Source organism: Elephantulus edwardii, unplaced genomic scaffold (genome assembly GCF_000299155.1).
Source record: "Elephantulus edwardii isolate Elephantulus edwardi_28Jun2011 unplaced genomic scaffold, EleEdw1.0 scaffold00048, whole genome shotgun sequence".
Taxonomy (NCBI): Eukaryota; Metazoa; Chordata; class Mammalia; order Macroscelidea; family Macroscelididae; genus Elephantulus; species Elephantulus edwardii.
The window spans coordinates 17,194,830-17,218,197 of record NW_006399798.1 but is presented as its reverse complement, the minus strand read 5'-3'; the positions used below and the strand labels follow the sequence as shown (position 1 = coordinate 17,218,197).

Here is a 23,368-nt window from a genome sequence, read left to right as displayed (position 1 = left end):
AATGTTTATGAAAATTAATAAAATATAATTATAGAAAAAAAGAAGAGACCAAAAACTTAGTCAATCATATGAAGAGAAGTGTTTTTTAAAAGTAAGTTAAAATTGGTCATATTAATTACTAAAAAAAAAATACCTAAAACTGTTGAATATAAAACTAATCTGTTCTTAAAAAAGAGAAACAAACCCATTTGTTCTGTAAAGTTTCATACATCACAATTTTTAAAAGTATAGCTTAAAATAACACATTCACTGAAAGTATCTCTTAGTTATTACATTCCAGCTTCTCTAATGGCCTAGTCTACAGGGAGTTGTGTTGCTAACTTAATGGCCATACCTTCCTGACAGTTCGACAGCAGCCACAAAGGAGAAAGGGGTCATTTTCTCCCATGCAATTCACGGCCTTGGAAATTCACCAGAGAGTCAGCTATAAATTGCTATGGTAATTCGGTTGAGTCTAAACATTTTAACAGGTATTTTCTCAACAAACCTACCAATCGTCTAAAGTAGGCATTTATATTATTGGTATAGAAAATCTATAAAAAGGGGTTAGATGGTAACTTGAAAATTGTACAGTAAGTGGTAGAACTGTCTACTATCTATTTGTTTGCTAAGTTAATTTATTGAGCCATAGTCCACACTGAAGGAGCACATACAAAAGTATGTCTTAGTTGTCTTCAGGTAACTTAATGCTGCAGTGCAGACATGACATTTATTTATGTGCTTTCAAGGTTCAAACTCAAATAACAGACCAAGGTCTAGAATGAGTTGGCGATTTTAGGGTATTCTAAAGCAACTACCTAGGGCTACACAGGTGTAGAAAATGCAGACTCATGGCTTAAGAGGTCTAGAAACAAGTATCTGGAATGTCAGCCAAAGGAGTTTCGATGGGAGTTCTAAATTTAATTTTTATAGGCAAAATCAAGTGGAATATCTTAGCATAAACTTAAGGCTGACTTAAGTGGCACAAAGGCATAAAAAATACGAAGACTTCCAAAGTCATAACATCAGAACAATTAACAAGTCAGAGATATGATGAAGACAGCAAAAGCCAGAGAGCAGCTAAAATGCAGTAACTGACTTAGTAAAGTATTATGTACGAAAAGTCTAGAACAAGCATTTAAACCAAAGTAAATCAGTGCTTACCATGCCCTGAGGAGAGCCAGAACAGATTACAGATGGGGTCAAAGAGTTGCTATTAAGAGTGATGAAAATAATTTAAACAAATAAACAAACAACAAAAAACGAACAGTGTTGAGGGTTGCACAATATGATGAATGAGTGTCACCGAACAAAAAACACTCAAACTTGCAAGTGGTAAATGTTTTTATACTTATTATACAATAAAATTTTTTCAACTAAAATAAATCAAGAAGCGATAAAATAAGCATAATAACTAGAAACAGAGGAAAAAATTTTTTAAAGGCCAGTTATTGAAAGCAATTATAAAGAGAATGAAAATGGACAGGGACTGTTAGTTTTCATTAAAAAGTCCTTAAACTGTCCCTTCTGCCTTTTAAAAATAGATACTGTTGTAGTGCTGCCCAGTGGATTCCAACTGCTGGCAAACCCACAGAACACAGAACAGACTTGCCCACGTGGTCTCCTAGGTTGAAGTCTTTAACACAAGTAGATTACCAGGTCTTTTCTCACTCAGAGCAGCTGATGAGTTCAAACCTTTGACCTTTCAATTCATAGTTAAGAGCTTAACCATTTCACTACCAGCATTCTTTCGTATATAGTATTACTATGACTGAAATAAAACTTTTTTAAAGAAACCATCCACACAGAAGTAAAATATACGCCCATGAATGCATCCCAATTCTGATTTCTGGTTTCACATTTATAACAGGTATAAAGTTTTTTCTTTAAAAAACCACTTTAAATTTTTCAAATTATTTTTTTAAATTAGAAAACTTATAAAGGTTGCTCTATATCCTGAGCCAATATCACTTTTACTCTTCATAAGCTTATTAAGAGTAACTTAACGTTTAACACCAGCTATCCAGAAGCAAAAGCACCTTTGTACTGGGTTTCCTACATCTTCTGTGGAGACCAAATTACCACAGATCAAAGTGAGATCATTTTCAGCGACTATTTTCAAAGATTATATCAAATAATGTCAATTCTAGGTTTTATTTCAAAGTAATAATTTAAACCTACAGGTCATAATGTTGATTCCACTTTGGATCGAGTGTGTTCTTCACAGTGTCTGTAGAATGGCACTGCCCAGATCCATCAACCACCACCTTAGCAAATGGATCAGGAAGTCCTGTGAAAAGGGGAAGATTCTTTTAAATTATATTTTCACATCTAAGATAGAAGATTTATGGTTATAAATATTATCATGCTCTCTAGAACAATAAAAAGGCAATTCTATAATTTTAAAAAGGAAAAGTTTGACACTACTTCAAATGAAAAGTGGACTCCTCTCAGGAGGAAATACTTCATCATGTTCTGATTGTATTTTCTAAACAAACATATATATGCTTGTTTGTAAGCAAAAATAAATAAAAGCACATTTCCAGTTCTCCCTCTGGGGATCGTTTAACTAATAAACAGTTAAGAATGAAGAAAAACAACATTTTTTAAGGTATATTTTGTAGTTTCAAAATTTCTCAAGTTTGCCATCATTTCAGAGAAAATTGCCTAAATCAAGAACCACTCTACTACACAGCTGCATTTGGTGGCCTCCAGATGAATATAAAACAAACATTTCATTCAATGACACAGAACCTATGAGTTACTCTGCAGCAGAAATAACACTTTAATTTTGAAGAGAAGAGGGAGTGAAATCAACTAACCTAGTTGGGTTCTGAATGACTTCAAGATGGCCCTTATGTAATACTGTAAGTATCTTAAAGATTTTATTGAAATGTTACATAAATTAAAGGGAAAAGGTTACTAATGAAAATATCCTTAAACACCAACAAGGGACAGTGGGCTATGTGATGGAGTCAATGGAAGACTCTAAAGGTGAGTATACATGTGCTCATTTGGAAAACGATGTGCTAAAATCCTGAAAGGGAGCATACCTTGGTTTTAAAAGCCAGAACACTTGAAAATAGTTTTAAAATATGAATTCATATAATTCGACATTAATGCTTGTAACCTTGAAATAAATAGTATTATCACATATATAAAAGATACACATGACAATGGATTTTTCTCTAAGATTTACATTTTGCATCAAACTACAGTCATGCTTCATATGAAAACATACTTATCCCACTTAACATAATTTAAAGTAAAGAACAAAACTATATTTTACTACTCAGTGACAAAATAACTATACTCTGATCAATAAACACAGCCATTCTCAAATTATTTTTATTTGGGAACTATTATTTTATGTTGTTCTTTCTGATACTGATGTAGACAATTCTCAATTTATTAAAAGTAAAAAAAAAATCCCTAAGTAGTTGTCTAAATCTAGCACAAAGGGGATTTGGACCTTGGCCAGAGTGAACATGGGGCACACATCCAACCTTCTGAAGGCTGAGCGACTAGCTTTCTCATTTCCTTTTTCAGATCCATCAAGTGGTTTCTTTCATTCTGAGTTTTAATAATTCAGTATTTTCTAATTTTCTTAGTTGTAAAACAAACTCAAAATTCGTAAGATTTGCCCATTTTTAATGCCTAGATCAGTGAATCGCCTCTTCCCTGTCACTCTGTCCTATGTGGTGGGTTTGCACATTACTGTTATGCTGGAAATTAAACCATCAGTACTTCAAATTCCAGCAAGTTCGCTCATGAAGAACTGGTTTCAGCAGAGCTTCCAGATAAAACAGACTAGAAGTAGGCCTGGTCATCCACTTCTGAAACAATGGGCCCTTGAAAACTCTATGAATAGCAGTAATCACTATCTCATACAGTGTTGGAAAATGAGGCTCTCAGGTTGGAAGGTACTCAAAATTCAACTGGCAGTGTTGCCTCCTCAAACTAAAGTCTACTTTAAAGACTTGGAGTAAAACTTAAGACCAAAGAATGACTTTCATTTGTGGATACAGCACAACTCAAAATGAAGAAAAATAGCTCAAAATACTCATTAATAACTGGAATAAGAAATACACAAAGTATAAATTTAGGGGGGGAAGGAAGCTATCAAAAGCGATCAGTATCTTAGTCATTCAGGAGCCGAAAGGGACTAATTTTGGTCATTTTAAATCAGAAAATCCTATGATCACCTATATCCAGAATGACAAATTGAGAGGAAGAATGTTGCATTCATTGTCAAAAAGAGTATTTCATGATCTGTCCTAAAGTAAATGCGACAATTTCCATATGAATATAAGTAAAACCAATTAATACAATGACAATTCAAATATATACAGCAATAACTAAAGTCAGAGATGAAGAAACTGAGAATTTGAGCCAGCTTTTGCAGTCTGAAATTGACTGAACATGCAATTACAATGTTGTTGTTATGTGTCGTCAAGTCGCCTGCGACTCATAGCGACCCTATGTACAACAGCCCTAAACTCCGCTCTGTCCTGTGCCAATCCCACTGTCTCCGACACTCCCATCCCAATTACCCCAGTCACTGAATCAATCCACCTCATAGAGGGCCTTCCTCTCCTGCGCCGTCTCTCCACCCTCCCAAGCATGATGTCCCTCTCTAAGGACCGGTCTCTCCTCACAACATGTCCAAAGTATGTTAGACGGAGCCTCAGAATTCTTGCCTCCAAGGAGTCACCTGGTTTAACCCTTTCCAGGACAAATAACTAGTGACTAAAATGCCAAAGTTGGAAACAAAAAAGAAGGGTTAGTAGTTAGAAAACACAGCCTTGATGAAAAAAAATGGGGCTGGAAACAAAATTTGTACAATCAATTCCTTGCTAATGTCTTGTAAAAAATATATAAACAGTAATTATACACATGAATCTCATCTGATGAAATACACAGAAATCAAAGTGACTACACTTATGGGAAGAGACAGTGAGCTAGGTTGGCCTGCTGGTAAGAAGGTGAATCCCAAAGACATGTGAGATTTTAATCCTCCAGTTGCTCTGCTGGAGAAGGATGGGCAATCTCCTCCAGTGCAATTAACTGCCTCTGAAAACTCATTGGAAGGTCAGCTATGGGTTGGTTCCAACTCCATGACACACAATAACAAATGGAAAGAATTTATGGAAAACCTGAATAGAACCCATTATTACAAGGCAGGAGCTGAGGTCATAAGAGACTTTGAACCCATAGAACATAGAAAAGAGGAAGAAATGATGAAGTAATAAGAGGGCTCAACAGAAGATTTCAAATAACAGTTCTGAAGACAAAACAAAGCAAGTATTACAAAGAAATGTGCAAAGACTTGGAGTTAGAAAACCACGAGTGAAGACAAAAATGCTCAGCATTTCTCAAACTAGAAGAAATTAAAAAAACATTCACGTCTCAAGTAGCAAGACTGAAAGATTCTGAGGACAAAATATTGTATGATACAGGAAACGTCAAAAGATAATGGAAGGTTTATAGCATACTGTACCAAAAAGCACTGATTGACACTGAACCAGTTCAGTGATCAAAAACCAATGGAAGGAAGCCAGAGCTGCGTAGAAGTCACTGGCAAACAAAAAGTCACTGGCAAAAAAATCCCCAGTCACTGGCTCCTGGATTTGAGGGAATAACAGTTAAGTATGTTTCAACCAACATGTGCAGCTCTGGTCATACTTACCTGCCTATTTAAGGTGTATGGAAATTCCTTGCAAATTGCAAGAAATTCCTTGCAATCTGCAGTTCCTGGAAACTGACTGAAGAGATTTGTATTTGAGCCTTTAAAAAAAACAAAACACCATCTAACAGAATGTGAAAATTATTGAATAATATCCTTAATAATGACATGCAAGTAATATCACATGCAAGTGAAAGATTGCTGACGATTATTTAAAAATAGCTGGAGTGGTATGGTGACAGGAAATTAGCCAGAAATTCAAGTTAAATTCAGAAGAGACTAGAGCAAGGGCTATCACACCCGACATAAGATGCATCTTGGCTGAAAGCACTGAATAGCAGAAATGTTTACTTATGTTTTACTGACTACACAAAGGCATTTGATTGTATAGATCATAATAAATTATGAATGATAGTGAGAAAAAAAGAATCCCAGAACACTTAATTGTGTTCATAGGGAACCTGTACATGGACCAAGAACAAGCTATTTTAATAGAAAAGGATCTATTATTTTAAAATAAAGAAAGCTAAAAAAAAAAATTAAAATCAGGAAAGCTATGTCTCAGGGTTACATCCTCTTACGATACCCATCCAAGTATGTATTCTGAGCACATACTCCACGAAGTTGGACTACGTGACAAAAGAAGAAAAATATGACCTCTGGGTTGGAGGAAGATTTATACCCAACCTTGCTTGCTCAAAGTACAATGGACTTGAAGTACTTAATAAAAGGGATCAAAAACTATAGTCTTCAGTATGGATTATACTTCACAAAACAAAAATTCTTACCACGGGACCAATAGCAGCATAATAGGTGGAGAAAAGATTGACGGTGTCAAGGATTTGACTTTAATTGGTTCTACAATCAACACCCATGTTAAGAGCAGTCAAGAAATCAAAAGATGTGTTGCAATGGGAAAATCAGTTCTCAAGGACTTCTTTAAGGTGCCAAAGAACAAGGATGTAAATTTAAAGACTAAAGCATGCCTGACCTAAGCTATACATTTTCAGTCGCATTATATGCACGTGAAAGTTGGACAATGAATAAGAGAATGAAGAAGAGCCAAAGCCTCTGAATAATAATGTCAGCAAAGAGTATTAAATATCCCACAGATTGTCAAAAGAACAATAGCCGCCATGGAAGAAGTTCAGTCAGAGTGCTTGAGAAACAAAGATGGTGAAACTTTCACACACTTTCTGTATGTTTTCTCCAGTCCTTCGTAAAAAATATCATAGTCGGAAAACTAACAGCTCAGTAAAGGAGAGGAAGGCCTTCAAGGAGATAGGTTATATTGCTGCTGTTATGTGGCATTGAGTCAACTACGACTCATAGCAACCCTGAAAACAACAGTTCTGAACATTGTCCAATCTCGTGCCATCCTCTGATACACTTTAGCTCACTCTTACAGTCACTGTGTCATTCCATCTCATTGAGGGTCTTCCTTTCCTATATTGATCTTCCATCTTCCCAAGCATGGAGACCTTCACCAAGGACTGGCCCCTCCTTACAACATGCCCAACGTATGTGAAACTCAAAGTATCAAGGAAATGAGCTGACAAAATGACTAGAACAATGGGCTTAAGCACAGAGAGATTGTGAGGATGGTGCTGGAACAGGCAGTGTTACATTTCATCATACATATGGTCACCATCAGTCAGAGACGACTGGATGGCACCTATCAATAACACAAACATATTAATGAAGGGGGGGAAAGAATTATCTCTTTTTTCATGTAAAAGTTAAAAATGGAAAGATTTCATAAAAATTGGGTTTTCAGAAATGACAAAGAACTAAAATAAGTATCTCTTAGATTCCCTAGGGAAACTAAGAAATACCTGGATATTTTATTAAAGCAGCTGGGTTTAGGAATTCTAGTGGAAGGAAAAAAAAATATTTAGGAAGGAAGACAGACCTAAACACAAAATTGACAATTTTATCTTCAAAACCAGTGAAGGAACAAGAAGAGGTGCACTGGAAAGACTAGAATCAGTTATAAAATGTATGTTCGACACTTCCTGTCTTTTTCTCCATGTTAACTATCTGTTCAATCCTATCTACCCTTTCTAGTCCCACTAGGATAAATTTTATCTCAAACTAATCTTTTTTTTTATTTTTTTTTTTTTTTAATGTGTGTACCGTCAAATTGGATCTGACTGGTACAGGAGGCGATTGATTGTTCCTCCTTCTTCAGCAGAGCATCTGGTGGATTTGAACCGCACACCTCTGGGATTACAGTGCCGTTTCCTGCCACTAGACCACCAGAGTTCGCCCTTTTTTCTTTTTTTTTATTCTTGTAATTTTTTTTTAATGTGATCTCAAACTAATCTTGACTAGGGCAAAAGACAGGTATAGTTCAGAAGTAGTTTGCAAATTGTATGCTTTCAAGTCAGAACCAACTCAGAGCTGACCCTCCGTCAGGGAGGAGACTGCTCATCTTTCTCTCCAGAGGAGTAGCTAGTGGATTTGAGCTGTGGACCTTTGGATTTGCAGTGCAGCTCCTTGTCACTAGGCCACCAGAGTTCCCTATTTAAGAGCAAATACCATCAAAATGTAGTACTACATTATTTTATACAATTGTTATTATTCTTTAACTCCGTTTTACTCTAGAAAGACTAGAAGTAATAAAACATCAACTGGAATGAATTAAGTATTATTTTAAAACTATTTTAAAGAAAGCTCTGGAGGCCCAGTGGCAAGAAGCTACACTGCAATCCCAAAGGCACCTGGTTCAAATCCACCAGATGCTCGTGCCAGTTGGATCAAACTTGATGGTACACAACAAGGAAAAAAAATATTTTAAGAGTTTATTAATTCTTTTAACCAGATCTCTAAAATTATCTGCAGACAACTTAGACAGCAAATACAGTTGCTTCCTTGTTGGTTTGCAGAACTTAAATTTTCAAATCCAATGTTCCTTCTCTAGTTTTAATTTTAAATTTTTTACACATAAGATTGTGACTCAAAAGTATTTTTTTCCTGAAAGATCTATCTTTTATAATAACATAAAGGTATTATATATTAGCAGGCGACTTGATGGCACAAAACAATAAAACTTTAAAGTATATAACAGCATAAAGACATTGAGCACACCAAAAATTGTGTATTTTCTAATCCTATCTTATAAAAATTATTCCTAAAAAAGTCATAAAAGATTTCATGAGAGACTGACAAACACGCTGCAAACAGGAGACGCCAGGTCTGCTTTGGAGTCTGAAACCTAAGAGCATCTACAACCCAAAAGGGCAGAGCTTTCTTTCTTATTTCTTACTCTGGAAATTCCAAATACACACAATGACGTCTCAATTCTCTTCAAGGGATCCTAAACGTTTGAAAACATTCCCTATGAATTTTTTCCCCTATTATAAAGGGTATTTACAAATTAAACTCTCCTCTAGAATTCCAGTCTGCAACATACATACATCTGCAGTCACACATTCTATAATAAACATGTTAGTGGTAAACGAATTGGGGGGAAGATTATCTTTTAAAAAGATTAAGCTACATGGCTCTGAATGAAAGCATTCGAAATATAATGCTGGACAGATTTCTATCTCTAGCCAGATAATTTTGGAAGGTCAACAAATCAACAAATCTCGATATATATCATACGTACATATATATATACACACACATACACACAGAGTATACAAAATATAAAGTTCTTTTACTTACGGAAAAAATCCTTTTTCACCAAGTTTTTTGCACAGAGTACTGTAAAGAAAACAAACACATACAGGAAAAATTAAAATAAAACGTTACGACTCCATTGGCATAAGTTACACTTTAAAACACTGAAAAATAAATTAATAATTCACTTCACTATACTAGGAAATAAGACTACAAACTAAAAAACAGCAAACAGCTGAACCAGTATATGCAATCTTATCAATGATTAACAGTAATAGCCAAAGACAAGAAAGTTGTTAAGTTTTGTGTTCTACAAAGAATCTAATTCCTATCTTCTCTCAAGATCTACTGTCACAACAGTTCAATGGTAACGGGAAAGTAATTCTAGAATTAAATATAGAAAATAAATTGTTATATAGCTATTTTAAGGATAAAATTGTTTTATAATAAGAATAAAAAATAAGAGAAAATAAAGTTTTTCTGATATAGATAAAATTTTTATGTATTCATTTATTCATTCATTTTATGTGTGTACCGTCAAATTGGATCTGACTGGTACAGGAGGCGACTGCTCCTCCCTCTTCAGCAGAGCATCTGGTGGATTTGAACCGTGCACCTCTGGGATTGCAGTACAGTTTCCTGCCACTAGGCTACCAGAGCTCAAGATGAAATTTTTAAAAACAACTTTCTGTTACTTCATTTCCATCTAAGTGTCACAGAAACCTTACGGGAGTGATAAATTATCTTGTCCAAAATCATGAGCTCAATGACAAGACAGGCTTGCTGTATCTATAAAGAACTAAAATTATACATAAGCTAAATGTCCCAATTCCACATTTTCTAGATTATCCTGTGTTAAATCACTATTCATATGATGATGACTGCACAACATTGTGAATAAAAACCAGTGGGATAAATTTTTTAACAGTTAAGTTATATGTTAGTAAAAAATTACTACTTATAAGAATCATAAGCTTAAACATCTTTAAACTTGATATAACTAACGGAAGAAAATTAACTGTCATATAGTTTATGAAATGTCTAGGACTGAAATGATAGATTCATGCAGTTCAAATGGTCCATTAGTTGCAATTATTGGAAGTTTACTGCCTAAAAGTGTGTTTAACACGTCTTTGGAACATGTTTAAATACACTCAATTATGTTAGGTACAAAAAAAATCATTCTCAAGACAGAAACCATCAGTAAATAAAATTATTAAGTAAACACAAGCTGCCAATTTACTAATCCCAGATGAATACTTTGTATACCATGGACTGCCAAAAAGAACAAACAAATCCGTATTGGGAAAAATGAATGAAGTCAGAGGGCTTCTTAGAAGTGATGATGGGGCAATTTTGTTTCGCATACTTTGTACATGTTAAAGATATCATGCTTGGAAAACCAAAGCGTCAGTGAAGGAAAGGAAGATCTTCAATGAGATGGACTGTCGCAGTGACTGCAACAATGGATTTAAGCATAACAGAGATTGTAAGGCTGGTGTAGCACAGGATGGGGTTTCATTTTGTGCACAGGAGTGTGCTGGGTCAGAGCCAAGTCAACAGCACCTAACAACAAAATGTTCCCTATCTGGTGGACTACCAGAAGAAAAACAAACCTGTCTTGTAAAAAGTATAGTAAAAGATGCACTGCAAAGTGGACTGGGTAGGAGGGTATAGGAGGGGGAGGAAGGAAAATTTTCAACAATGAATGAATATTTTACAAAAAGGAAAAAAGTGAACCAGGAAAGGTGGAAAGAAGGGAGAGGGAGAAAAACTGCAACAACGAATGCATGGAAAGCCAACTTTTCTATTAATATCACAATAAAGTGTGTGTGTGTGGTTTTGTTAATTGTTGTTGTTGTTGTTTTAAAGTACAGTCAGAATGTTCCTTAGAAGTGGATGAGGAACAGTCAACCGTGGCCTTTAAGCTAGGAGATGTTGTGACACCACTAGTTCCAAGCAGATCTGAGCTGCAGACAGAATGATAAAGTTGGTTTACAACTACCATCTGGGGAAGAAGGTCTGCATTAAGTACAATACTGATGACATCACTGGAGATCTTAAGAAGCTGATCGCAGCCCAAACTGGCACTCACTAGAACAAAATTGTCCTTAAGAAGTGGTTCACCATTTTCAAGGGCCATATGTGTTTGAGTCACTATAAAATCCATGATAGGATGAACCTGGAGCTTTATTACCAGTAAGGCAGAATACCTTCCACTTCTATCCTTCCCTGCAGATGGCACAACCCTGTCTGCCGAAACTGAGGAAGACCTGAAGTGCTTGCTGCAGAAGGTTAAGGACTGCAGCCTTCAATATGGATTGAAGCTCAACATCAAGAAAACAAAGATTCTCACCCCTGGACTGACTGGCAGCATCACGACAGACAGTAAAGAGACTGAGATTTAGGTTGCTTGGCTCCACAGTCAACACTCTTGGTACCAGCAGCCAGGAAATCAAAAGGTGCATTGCATTGGGAGGGTCTGTTGTCAGGGACATCTCCAGAGTACTGAAGAGCAATGACATCAGTCTGGAAACTAAGGTGCACCTGACCCAGGCCATGGTCTTCACAATTAAGTGCTATGCAGCAGAAAGCTGGACAATGACTAAAGATAACAGAAGGAGAATTGATGTCTTTGAGCTGTGGTGCTAAAGAAAAGTACTGAATATACCACAGACTGCTGGGAGAACAAACAAGTTCATCCTGGAGAGAGTGAAACCAGGCTGCTCCTTGGAGGCAAGGATTCTGAAGTTCTGTCTGACATGTTGCAAGGAAGGACCAGTCCTTGGAGAAGGATATCACGCTTAGGAGGGTGGAGAGACAATGCAAGAGAAGACGACCCTCAATGAGATGGACTGACTCAGCGACTGGGGTAACGGAGAGAGATGTGTCGGAGACACCAAAGTTGGCTCAGGATAGAGCAGTGTTCAGAGATGTTGTACACAGGGTCACTATGAGTCGCAGGCGACATGACAGCACATAACTATTACCCTTCCCTTCTTCCCCCACTGCCCTCACTGGTATGGAACCTTGTTTTTATGAACTCATATTAATAAAAGCTTAGATGCTGGGGCGAGAACAATAGAATAGGATGACACTAGGACATAAGTCTTACACATGATCAGAAGAGACTAGTCCCTAGAAAAGGACATATGCTTAGTAAAGTAGACAATCAGCAAAAATGAGAAAGACCATCAAAGAGGCCAAGTGACACAACAGCTGCTACAGATTCAGGCAGGGTTTCCTTCGCTTGTACCAGGGTTTGCCATGAAGGAGAACTCAGAACCCACTCGATGGCATCAACAATTAACAGCAGAGTCTCTAAAAAGGGCCCTGTCATGAATGGTTGAATGCCTGAGTCCACCAGTCATCTATAAGAAAACAATGTGGCCATTTGCTTCCCTAAGAGGACAGCCTTGGAAACCTATGGAGCAGTACTATTCTGCCCAGAAGGGCGACTATGTGTCACAACTAACTCAGCAGCCAACTGTTTCAGAGTCTTTTAGGTGATGTCTTATAAATAAGTTTTGTTTTTAAGAACATAAAAATTAAAAACAAGGCTATAACTAAGAATATGAAATCATAAACCTGATTTAGGGTTCTTCCAAATTTCTGTTAAACCCAACTGCAGCTGAGTCAATTCTGACTCACAGTGATTCTCCACCGTAAATCTCTTTGGGAGGCACTGCTCATCTTTCTCCCAAGGAATGACTGGTTGAGTTGAATCACTGGTTTTTTAGTCAGTAGCCCAACACACTACATCAGGTTTTGTTATCATCATATAAACTGAATAGAAGCAAAGATTCTTACTTGTAATTTTGAAATGGAAGCTTTTCATCTATTACCTGAGAATAATTTTACTTACATAGATAGAGAAAAGATTTTTACACCTTTGAATCATAACTGCACTAGTGTTTTTGGAGCGTATGATGAGGACCAAACCCTTTCTTTAAATTCTCAGGACCAATTATAAGAGTTCAGTAAATTAATGAATTTCAATATGACAAATTATGTCATCACAATAAATTCTCAACAAGGAAGGTCTGTATCTAAGTATCATGGGAATACAACTAAAATAATATAATACAACTTTATAGAAAAAAGTAAAACTAGCATTTAGTACTCAAAACTATAGAAAAAGAAAACAAAGCTAAGATTGGAAATAGCGGTTCAGGGAAAACGTAATGCAGAGTTCTATGTTTGTTTTCTAAATGCTTTTAGGGATAGAGGGGAAAATAATACTGCAAAACACATGCCTAAGATACAGTAAAGGACTAGTGGAAGAAAAACTAGTAAAGTGGATGAAGCCTGAACAAGGCTAGGTATGCATTATCTCCTTGACACCATCATTCTTTTGCTATCTTGACTATATACTGGAATTAATATGTAAGGAATACAGTAATATAATAGTAAATAATTTGGTAGTAAGTATATAATTCTTTAAAATCTAATGAATTTTTACTGATTTTTTTTAAATAAACATTACATTGGATTCTAGCTATTTAGCTAGAGTCAATTAAATTTTAGCATGAATCAATTCTGATGAGTCTTGATTTATGAGTTAATGTAAATACCCCATCTGTTGTTTGTTGTGCTGTGGTGGCATGTGTGTTATGATGATGCTAGAAATTATGCCACTAACATTTCAAGTGCCATTATGGTCACTTATTATAGGTAAATTTCAGTAGAGTTTATAGACAAGACTAGGAATAAAGGCCTGGTACCCTACTTTCAAAATTTAAAAAATGGAAACACTATGGAATGCAACAGAACATTATCTAATAAAATGTTGAAAGATAACAGACAATAGCTACCTCAATGAATTTAAATATATCAACAATTATGAATACGGTGCAAGATGAACAAAATTTTGTTGTTGTGCATACAGTTGCCAAGAATTGTCACCAACTGAACAGCAACCAACAATAAACATAGTATTACACCAGCACAGCTGCTATTATCAAAGTGATCCCAAAAGAGTAGAATTTGGGCTCAAGGCATACAATTTTTACTAATTAAACTACACTATTATTTGATTTTAAGAAGATTTTAGGGAGAAGGGTTCTGGTTTAAGGGTTGAAGATTATTTCTAAGCAATAGTTTCAGGAGTCTATTCAGGTTTTGTGGCTCCAGGAAGTCTGGTTTCTATGATAATTTGAAATCAGGATTCTCCAACAGAATCTTTGATCAAAGTGTTTCTTACTCAAGTCCACATTTTCAAATTCTAGGTTTTTTAAGAGAAGCACATGTGACATATGATTAAGTGTTGAGTTACAAAAACCAAAGCCTGGTAGATTAAACCAGCTATTGCTTTATTGGGGAAGTGGGGGACCTCGTGCTCTGTTCCTATGAAGAATATATCTTGGAAAACGCTACAAGAAAGTTCTAATCTGTCCTACAGCGTTGCTACAAATCGGAATTGACTCCACAGCACACACAACATGCAGCCTGTTTTAACTATTCCACTCACTGCATCAGCAGATAGATGAATGGACAGAAATGATAAAAATAAAGTAAAATTCAGTATACCAGTAAGTTCTCACTATTTCATACATATACAGATAAGGCCATCTTGAGATACTTAACATTTTCTACATTTCCTATTTGTTCTATGACAGTGTCTGAATCAAAGATAAATAAGGCATAATCCTTTGCTCTCAGAGTTTACAGGTCTGATATAATTCTAATATCACAATATAGGTGAGTTTTTGTTACTTTCTTAAGGAACACTTTTAAATGTCAAGGGTGGTGAAAGAGCATATTTAGTATAGTTTATCTGAAGCAATGATTGGGGGGAAACTACAAAAAACAGATGGTAATAAATATTACCATTTTCACTTAAGTCAGTAATTTTTTTTTCTAATTAGACAGTTCTCTTTGCAATCTATTACAAGATGTAATAGCACAATCATGTAATAGGATCAGTGTAAACCTCAGCTGAAGAAATGTTATGTTGTTCTGAGTTTACTCATAATGAATGGCTATCTATGCTTAATCTGAATAAAGTTCCCAAATGCTCAGTATCATCTTGCCAAAAATTCCCTTTCCTCCTCCAGATTGGAAATGCATTCCAATTACATTGCTGATTGGAATGAGACTGCTTAAGAGAAAGGGGGGGGGGGGGCGGAAGCCACTCAAGAGTTCCACAGTCTTTCCTTACTCCACAAAACAAAGATTTTATAATACTGTTCCTGAAACTCAAATACTGCAAAAATTATTTTGGAAAGTGGAATTGATTTCTCTGCATTTTCTTTAAAACTGTAAAGGAAAACTGAAACTCAGGGTAACATTCCTATATACATTCCAGAAAAATGGCCTAGTGTTTTTAAAAATGTCTACTAATATATACTGTGAGTTATGATGGTAATGAACAGCACTGCCAACTCAAAGGCCTGTGGTTCAAATCAATAAGTTGTTCCAAGGGAGAAAGATGTGATTTACTACCTCTGAAAATTCTCTGGAGAGTCAGCTATGGGTTGATTCCGACTGAGTGGTACATAACAACTACTAATATGTGTCATTTCTAGTCATTGGCACATTACAGAATGTAGTTTTCTTCTCTAAGAAATAGCCTTTATATCTCAATTCAAAACATATAATCAAAATTAAAGTCCTACAGAAAATTTGTACACAATATAATTTGTTTAAGTATTAAATCCTCTGCCATAAAGTTAGTTCAACTCAAAGCAACCTTCTACTTTTTTTTTTTTTTAAATTTAGGTTGTTTATTTTTCATTTCAATGAACATCTACAGAGATTTTGGGATTCCATTCATTCATTGTTGCACCCTTCTCCCCGCACAAACCCCTCCCCCCCAATTTGCTCCTCTCCTTGAAACGCAAAAGAAAAACTCCCTCATTGGTACACAATCCCCCCCCAACCCCACCCCCTAGCCCCAAATATAATCCACTCTACAACCCTCATTGCATACCCCTACGATAATGGGGGAGAGAATAGTCTAAAAGTATTATATTTTAGGGCAACCTTCTACTTTTAAAAGCTGTAAATCTTTAGGAGAAAATACTGTCCATCCTTCTCGAGAGGAGCAGCTAGTGGGCTCAAATCAACATTATGGTAAACAGCCTGACATGTTATGTACAATATGTTTTAGTTGTTACAAGAAAAAGAAGTACTAAACAGGTGCACATTCAAGAGTGTCACTACAATATACCAGATATAAATATTATTAGGTTCGGTGACCGCAGTAATCGGGATGGGTGTGTCAGAGGCAGTGCGGTTGGCGCAGGATAGAGCAGGGTTTAGGGCTGTTGTGCATACGGTCTCTATGAGCCGCAAACGACTCTACGACTCTACGGCACATAACAACAACAACAACAACAACATAACTAATTAAATGGTTAAGCAAGTGATGGTAAACACCATGATGCAATAAGATTATGCAACTATTATTAACTGTGTAAATGTCATTCTTGAAAAAATTTTTCTCAATATACTGTTAAAAGTTCCTTGAGTGAAAGGGAACACAATATACAATAAAATGTTGATTAAATATTTTAATTAATTAATCAATGATCTTGCTATAAAACAAAGTATAAATTATTAAAATGAAAAAGAAACTATTTGTAAACTTATACTCAGTTAATACATTAACTTCAGAAAAAAGTAAAATCCACTGACAGTGTATGATATAATTATAGTAAAGAACATTAAAAATTACGTATAATTTGCTGAGTCTTTACTATGAGTAAATGAGTAACTATTACCCTGTGAAGTACATAGTAAGTTATACAACCTACATTTTAGAGATGAGGAAACTGAGGTTTAAAGAGTAAAAAACTTCTCAATGAACGCATTATTGGTAGTCTTATTTCAGAAGGCAAATTCAACCACCACACTCAAGTACTCTCAAATCATCTTTTTAAAGGGATTTTGTCTCATTAAAACAATTATTGATGACAAAGTTTTACAAAAAAGGTCACCAAAACTCAGACTGCAGAAAAGCCTTCTTGAATAAACTAGCAATCTCCCTATTTCTATATTTCGTTTATCTCTATAATTATATTAGACTGCATTATTGAATTAGACCATAGTTCAACAATGCTATAGCATCCTTTCATAAAGGAATTTTAGGTGATCAATTGCATAGTTTTTACAAAGCAAATGGGCCTATAACTTCTTTTTTTATTGATATTTTAACAAAAGTTTACAGGAAACTTGGATTTCTATTCATTCATTATTCACATTTTCCTCCCTATCCCACCCTCCCAGTTTTTCTCTTTTAAAAAGATTCTTTCATTGTTGCACAATTTCCTCTTTCCCCCTACTCCCCTCCCCAGTCTACTGTTCCGTATCTCTTATTCTGTACTGTTGTCATGCAAATAATACCTAATCATATTATTTCTTTTAGACAATTCTTTCCCTCATCTATTTCAATGCAGTGTTCATTATTTATCCTCTTTTATTACTTTCTCCCCAACCCCCATGTCAGTCCTATTTTATAACAGTGGCATTCTACAGTATTTGTCCTATTTGTGACTGAGATATTTCACTCAGCATAATATCCTCCAGAGTCACTCATTTTGTATCTTATGAGTTCTTTGTTTTTCAGTGCTGCATATTGGTCCACTGTGTGAATATACCACAGCTTCTCTATCCATTCATTAGTTGATGGGTACCTGGGTTGCTTCTATCTCTTTGCTATTGTGAACAACACAGCAATAAACATGGGTGGCATATCTCTGTTTGGATGGAAGTTCTGTTTTCTTTGGGGTGTATTTCCAGTAGTGGAATTTCTGGGTCAACTGGTATTTTTATTTCCAACTATTTGAGAAAGTGGCACACCGCCTTCCAGAGTGGCTGCACCATTTTACATTTCCACCAACAGTGAATAAGGGTTCCAATTTCTCCACAACCTCGCCAGCATTTTTTCTTTGCTGCTCTGTTGAATTTTGCTATTGTTAATGGGGTGAGATGATATCTCACAGTGGTTTGATTTGCCTCTTTCTTAGACCTAGGGATTTTGAACATTTCTTCATATGTTTGCTCGCCATCTGAATGTCTTCTTTGGTGTAATGTCTGTTCAAACCCTGTGCCCATTTTGTGATTTGTTTACCTTTATTTTGAGGTGCTGGAGTAGTCTACAAATTCTAGATTTAAGTCCTTTATCAGACATGTCATTACCATATTTTTTTTCCCCAGTCTGTGGCTTTCCTTTTTACCCTGTTGGAAAAGTTTTTAGATGTGCATCTTCTTGGAAGATGCCATTCATCTATTTTCTCCTGGTTGTAGGTAACTTTAACTTCTTGTTGTTACATGTCGTCAAGTCACCTGCAACTCATAGTGATCCTATGTACAACAGCTCTGAAACCTACCCCATTCTGAGCCAGTCTCATTGACTCAGATACAGCTACACTCATTGCCCTAGTTATTTTCTCAATCCATCTCATCCAGGGTTTTCCTATCCTGTGCCGTCTCTCCACCCTTCCAAGCATGATGTCCTTCTCCAAGGATCAGTTCCCTCCAGGCCACATGTCCAAATTATGTGAGACAGAGCTTCAAAATTCTAGCCTTCAAGAAAAAACTTGGTTTCACCCTAAGACAGATCTATTTGTTTTACTTAGTATATAAGTTTAACTTAGTATATTTAATACTTGGTAGGTGATTTAAGACATAGTGTCTACCATGTAACACATATGTTCTTAACTTTAAAAGGGAAGTCCACTTTTAAACATATTACCAAAGATAAGTATTTTTCAAATTAAAAATAACCTTCCTAACCCACTCATATCTATTTATAGAAAAGTACTTTAAGAAAGAGGGGATAAACATTACAAAAAGCATAAAAATATTTTGGTTAAAATTAATTCCCAAGCAAATGTACTTTATAAAGTGAATAAAATACAAACAATACTAACTCATTACTACTGAGTAGATTCCAACTCATAGCAGCTCTAGAGGACTAGGATAAATTGTAAGGTTTTCAAGTCTGTAAATCTTTATACGGAAGCAGACTACTACCTACATCTTATACTCACAGAGCAGGTAGAGGGTTCAAACTGCCAATCTTTTGGTGGGCAAGTCCACCAGGATTCCTTGAAACATAATTAGGATATATAAAGAAATACTTTAAAAAATTTAAGTATTAACTTTTTCAGTATAAAAACAGTAACCTGGTTTGACATAGAGGGAGGGAGAGACAAGGGAGGGAGGGAGATAGATAGATATATTGTTGTTGTTGTTGTTATGTGCCGTCGAGTTGTTTGCGACTCATAGCGACCCTATGTACAACAGACCTAAACCCTGCTCTATCCTATGCCAATCGCATTGCCTCTGACACACCCATCCCGATTACCCCAGTCACTGAATCAATCCACCTCATAGAGGGTCTTTCCCTCCTGCGCTGTCCCTCCACTCTGCCCAACATGATGTCCCTTCTCCAAAGACCTGTCTCTCCTTACAACATGTCCAAAATAAGATATAATAAGTATAGTCATAAATTTAAATCTTTATCTTACAATGGTCAGAAAAAATTTTATAATACTATTCCTCTTACAGGCATCATAGTCTCTCTCACACACATAACATAAGCACATATGTTAAAAATAAGGCTTTGCTAAATTAAAGGGCAAATTCAGCATATGATAAATGTAAAGCATACACTAGGTACCTGGTACATAGCAGTACTCTATAGACTTCAGCTATAGATCTTAAAACATGAAGTTCTCTATTCATAAAGACAATAAACTAGTTATGACTTAAGAACTTCCTATGCTGATTTTCAGATTCCAACTATCCAATCAATCACTGCTACAGACTCAGCCATAATTTCACTCACACATACCTACTTTATGGCTGCAAAAGATGTTGATACAGCACATTTAAATTTTACCACACAATAATTTACTTTCTTCAGAACAACAAATAGAAGAAACCATATTGGAAAGTTCAAGAACATATGTGTATATATATATTCTTGTTATTGACTGGTGTCGAGTCAAGCACAACAACCCTATGAACAAAAGACCTAAAGCCCCCCATAACTACCAACATTTCTAAAAGTTCATAGAATTTCCAGAAGCATGCTGTTTAGGAAGTGGATGCCACTCCCACTTCCATATATATCAAGTATATGTTTTAAACAATGACGCTTAAACCTGGAGGGGAAACTTCACCTAGCTGTCTGGTCATTCCTACTCCTATCTCCCTTCTTTATTTTCAATAAAAAGAGATAGCATAGAAGAGTGTGTTAAAGAGTTAGTCTCTTACTTGACTGCCTGGGTTTGAATCTGATGCTGTCATTTCTTGGGACCTTGAACCACTAACCACTTACTGTCTATGCCTAAGATCCCTTCTTCATCTGTTTAAACAAAGATCGTAGCTAGGCATCTGTATACTAGAAGCCATATCTAGGCTTAAAGATTAAATTGAAACAAGACCTGTACAAAGAAAATGACAAAGCTCACAGCTACCATCTTGTTATGCGCCATCAGAACTGACTTAGAGGTGACCCCAGCGGATTTTTGGAGGCAATGAACTGCATGGGAGAAGACTGCCCTGCCTATTGGTCTCCCAAGAAGCACAACGGTGGATTCAAACCACGAGTATTTGGGCTGGCCGTGCCAACTCCTTACCACTATGCCACCACAGCTCCACAAAAGCCAAAGAGAACTCACAAAAGAAAAAACTCATTAATTGAAAGGTAACACTGTGAAATAGCTATTTTACCAAAAGCAATCTATAAAAATAATGCATTCCGTATCCAGAGATTTTTATCTAGGCTACTTTCTGCCACCCTCTCACCCGGTAACCTGAAAGCAACACCCCCAAAACCCCTCAATTTGTAACTCACAAGTTTGTTCTCTCTAGATTTGCTCCTTTTCCTATAGGTAACCTTACCACTGAGTTTTACTTCAGACCTGACCCTGAACCCAGTGCCAGTGACAAAAAGGAAATACAACTGCCAGCTAAAGAAGCAAAGGAGGATGGAGCCTCTGGGTTCAACCAGTCATCCCCACTGGACACACCTGGGAAAACACTTTGCAGTCCAGAGGGGAGCAAATGACAGGAAAATATCTTCTAACAGAGCAAGAAGGCAAGCAGCTTTAACCCAAGATCACCAGTAAGGTGATAAAGTGCCCTCCCTTTCCCCCTTCACATCAACACCCCTGTTCAGCATGAAGAAGCCAGAGAGTCGGCATCCAGTTTCCAAATCCATAGGATAGTTGGTTCCATTACCATTGGACAATGCTTGTCATTTTCCTGTAGCATCTGGTCCCCACTGGATCTTTTTCATTTCCTTCACCTGCTCCCCCCACCAACCAATTTCTGCAGCTCTGCAACTGCATTCCTGCCCATCCTCACCCTTCTGCCCCCAACCCTCACACCTCCTTGTACCCCCAGTATGTTTTTTCCCAATAAAAAAAATAATGCATTCCCAATCCAAATTCCATTTGCATTTCCAAAGATAAGGAATTTTTTTTAAGTAGCCACTAGGCCTTTATTAAGTGGCAAGCAGGCAGATAACTATAGTTTCTTTGTATAGGGGCTGTTAAGCAGATTTAGAGGGGATGGTAATTTGTGCAGGAATTTGGGGGCAGGACCCAATTAGACTCTGGCCCTCTCGGTGACATTGCCAGGATAGGAACTATCAGGCCTCAAGGTAATGAGCCTTGGGATTGGGCCTTGAGATTGGGTATTGAGCCTCAGGATTGGGCCTTGGGTTAAGTGCTTGGGAGAGCAGGGAAACACTATTTTCTTCCTCCATTCCAGACCTTAAAAGGTATGGGATGTAAGGTCTGTTGTCTCCAGATACTTCCGGATGGGGCAACGCTGAGGGAGCTGGGGTTGGATCCCCTATAAGGACTGAAGGAGGAGGTGCATCATTTTCACGTATTCCTGGGTGGTTGCTTTAGAAGATGGCCATGACATGTTATATTAAAAATTTCTGAAAGATATTTAAAGAACTGGGAGCACTAGATAAAAGGAGGAGGACAACTAGAAAAGGAGTTAGGATTTTCTATTTAGAGTGTTAGCTTTGTCTTTTAATTTCTTTGTTACTTCTTTAACTACTCCTGATTTATTGGTATAAAAAACAACAGTCTTCTCTGCGAAACAGGCAGAGACCACCACTTTTCTATGGCTAACAGATTAAGTTCCTTTCTGTTTTCTAATACAACTGCTGTTAAGGAGTTAATCTGATCTTGGACTGTAATGTTGAACTATGATACTGTTTAGTGACTCTTGGAGAGCTTTTGAGACATGCTGGAATTTTTCTAGGGAGAGCGTAGTCCTACAGTGTTAGTAATAGCTCCTGTTACTATTTCTCCTCTGGACACTAAAGGGAGGAGTCCTGTGATGGTGATTTGATTTTGAGATGTCGCAGGCAACTCGACGGCGACAGCGGGTCAGAAGGATAGGCATTTGTTTGGAGTTGGTGGTTTATGATATAGGGGAAAGTAGGTAGGCTAGAGTGCAGGTCTGTGTTCAACTGGTTGGCAGACAGGAGTAGTCACTGTGTCCACAGGTAAAGAGGCTGCTCCTGCTTTTGCGCAATCCCAGAAGTCGACTCTGAAGAAATGCTGAACCCAGTCTGTATTGACTTTCATTTGCATAACCCATGAGTCAAGTGGAGGTGGTGGTGGTGCTAAGAGGCTCAAGTCCTGGAGTTCAATTGCTTCTGAACTGCAGTGAGGAGAGGTGTGTTGAAGATTTCTCCCTTTTCTGACCACCAGAGAAAAGATCCAAACTCACCATGAAGTCCAGGAACAACACTAGCCAAGTGTACAGCAAATATGCTTTATTTAAAATGCACACTTTTGTGAAAGCAGAGTGAGGCTCAATTGGCATCAGGCCCAAAGATAAGAAAATTTAACCACCAACTTCATACATAAAGGAAAGAGGCCCTCGATAAGTCATAGTGAAGAAGAAAAACTAAGCAGGCAGTCTTACATGTCCTGATCTCAAAATCTACTACATAGCCACAGTAATCAAAAACAGTTTAGGGCTGGTACAGCAAAACAAATACAGATCAACAGAATAGAACCAAGAACCCAGAAATACTTATCTACCTATGAACAAGCATTCTTTGACAAAGATAAAATCTAGTAATTGGGGAGA

At 36.7% G+C, this 23,368-nt stretch overlaps 1 protein-coding gene across 1 annotated transcript in view; it reads right to left on the bottom strand.

Annotated features, from left to right (window-relative positions):
* The window catches only part of SMURF2 (SMAD specific E3 ubiquitin protein ligase 2), a 111,154-nt gene that overhangs the window by 50,583 nt on the left and 37,203 nt on the right, over positions 1-23,368 (bottom strand). Inside the window, exons 2-3 of the mRNA XM_006886276.1 lie at positions 9,338-9,376; positions 2,161-2,269 (exon numbers count right to left, since the gene is read on the bottom strand). Of these exons, the coding sequence (XP_006886338.1) occupies positions 2,161-2,269; positions 9,338-9,376 (148 nt within the window). The remainder of the gene's footprint in view (positions 1-2,160; positions 2,270-9,337; positions 9,377-23,368) is intronic.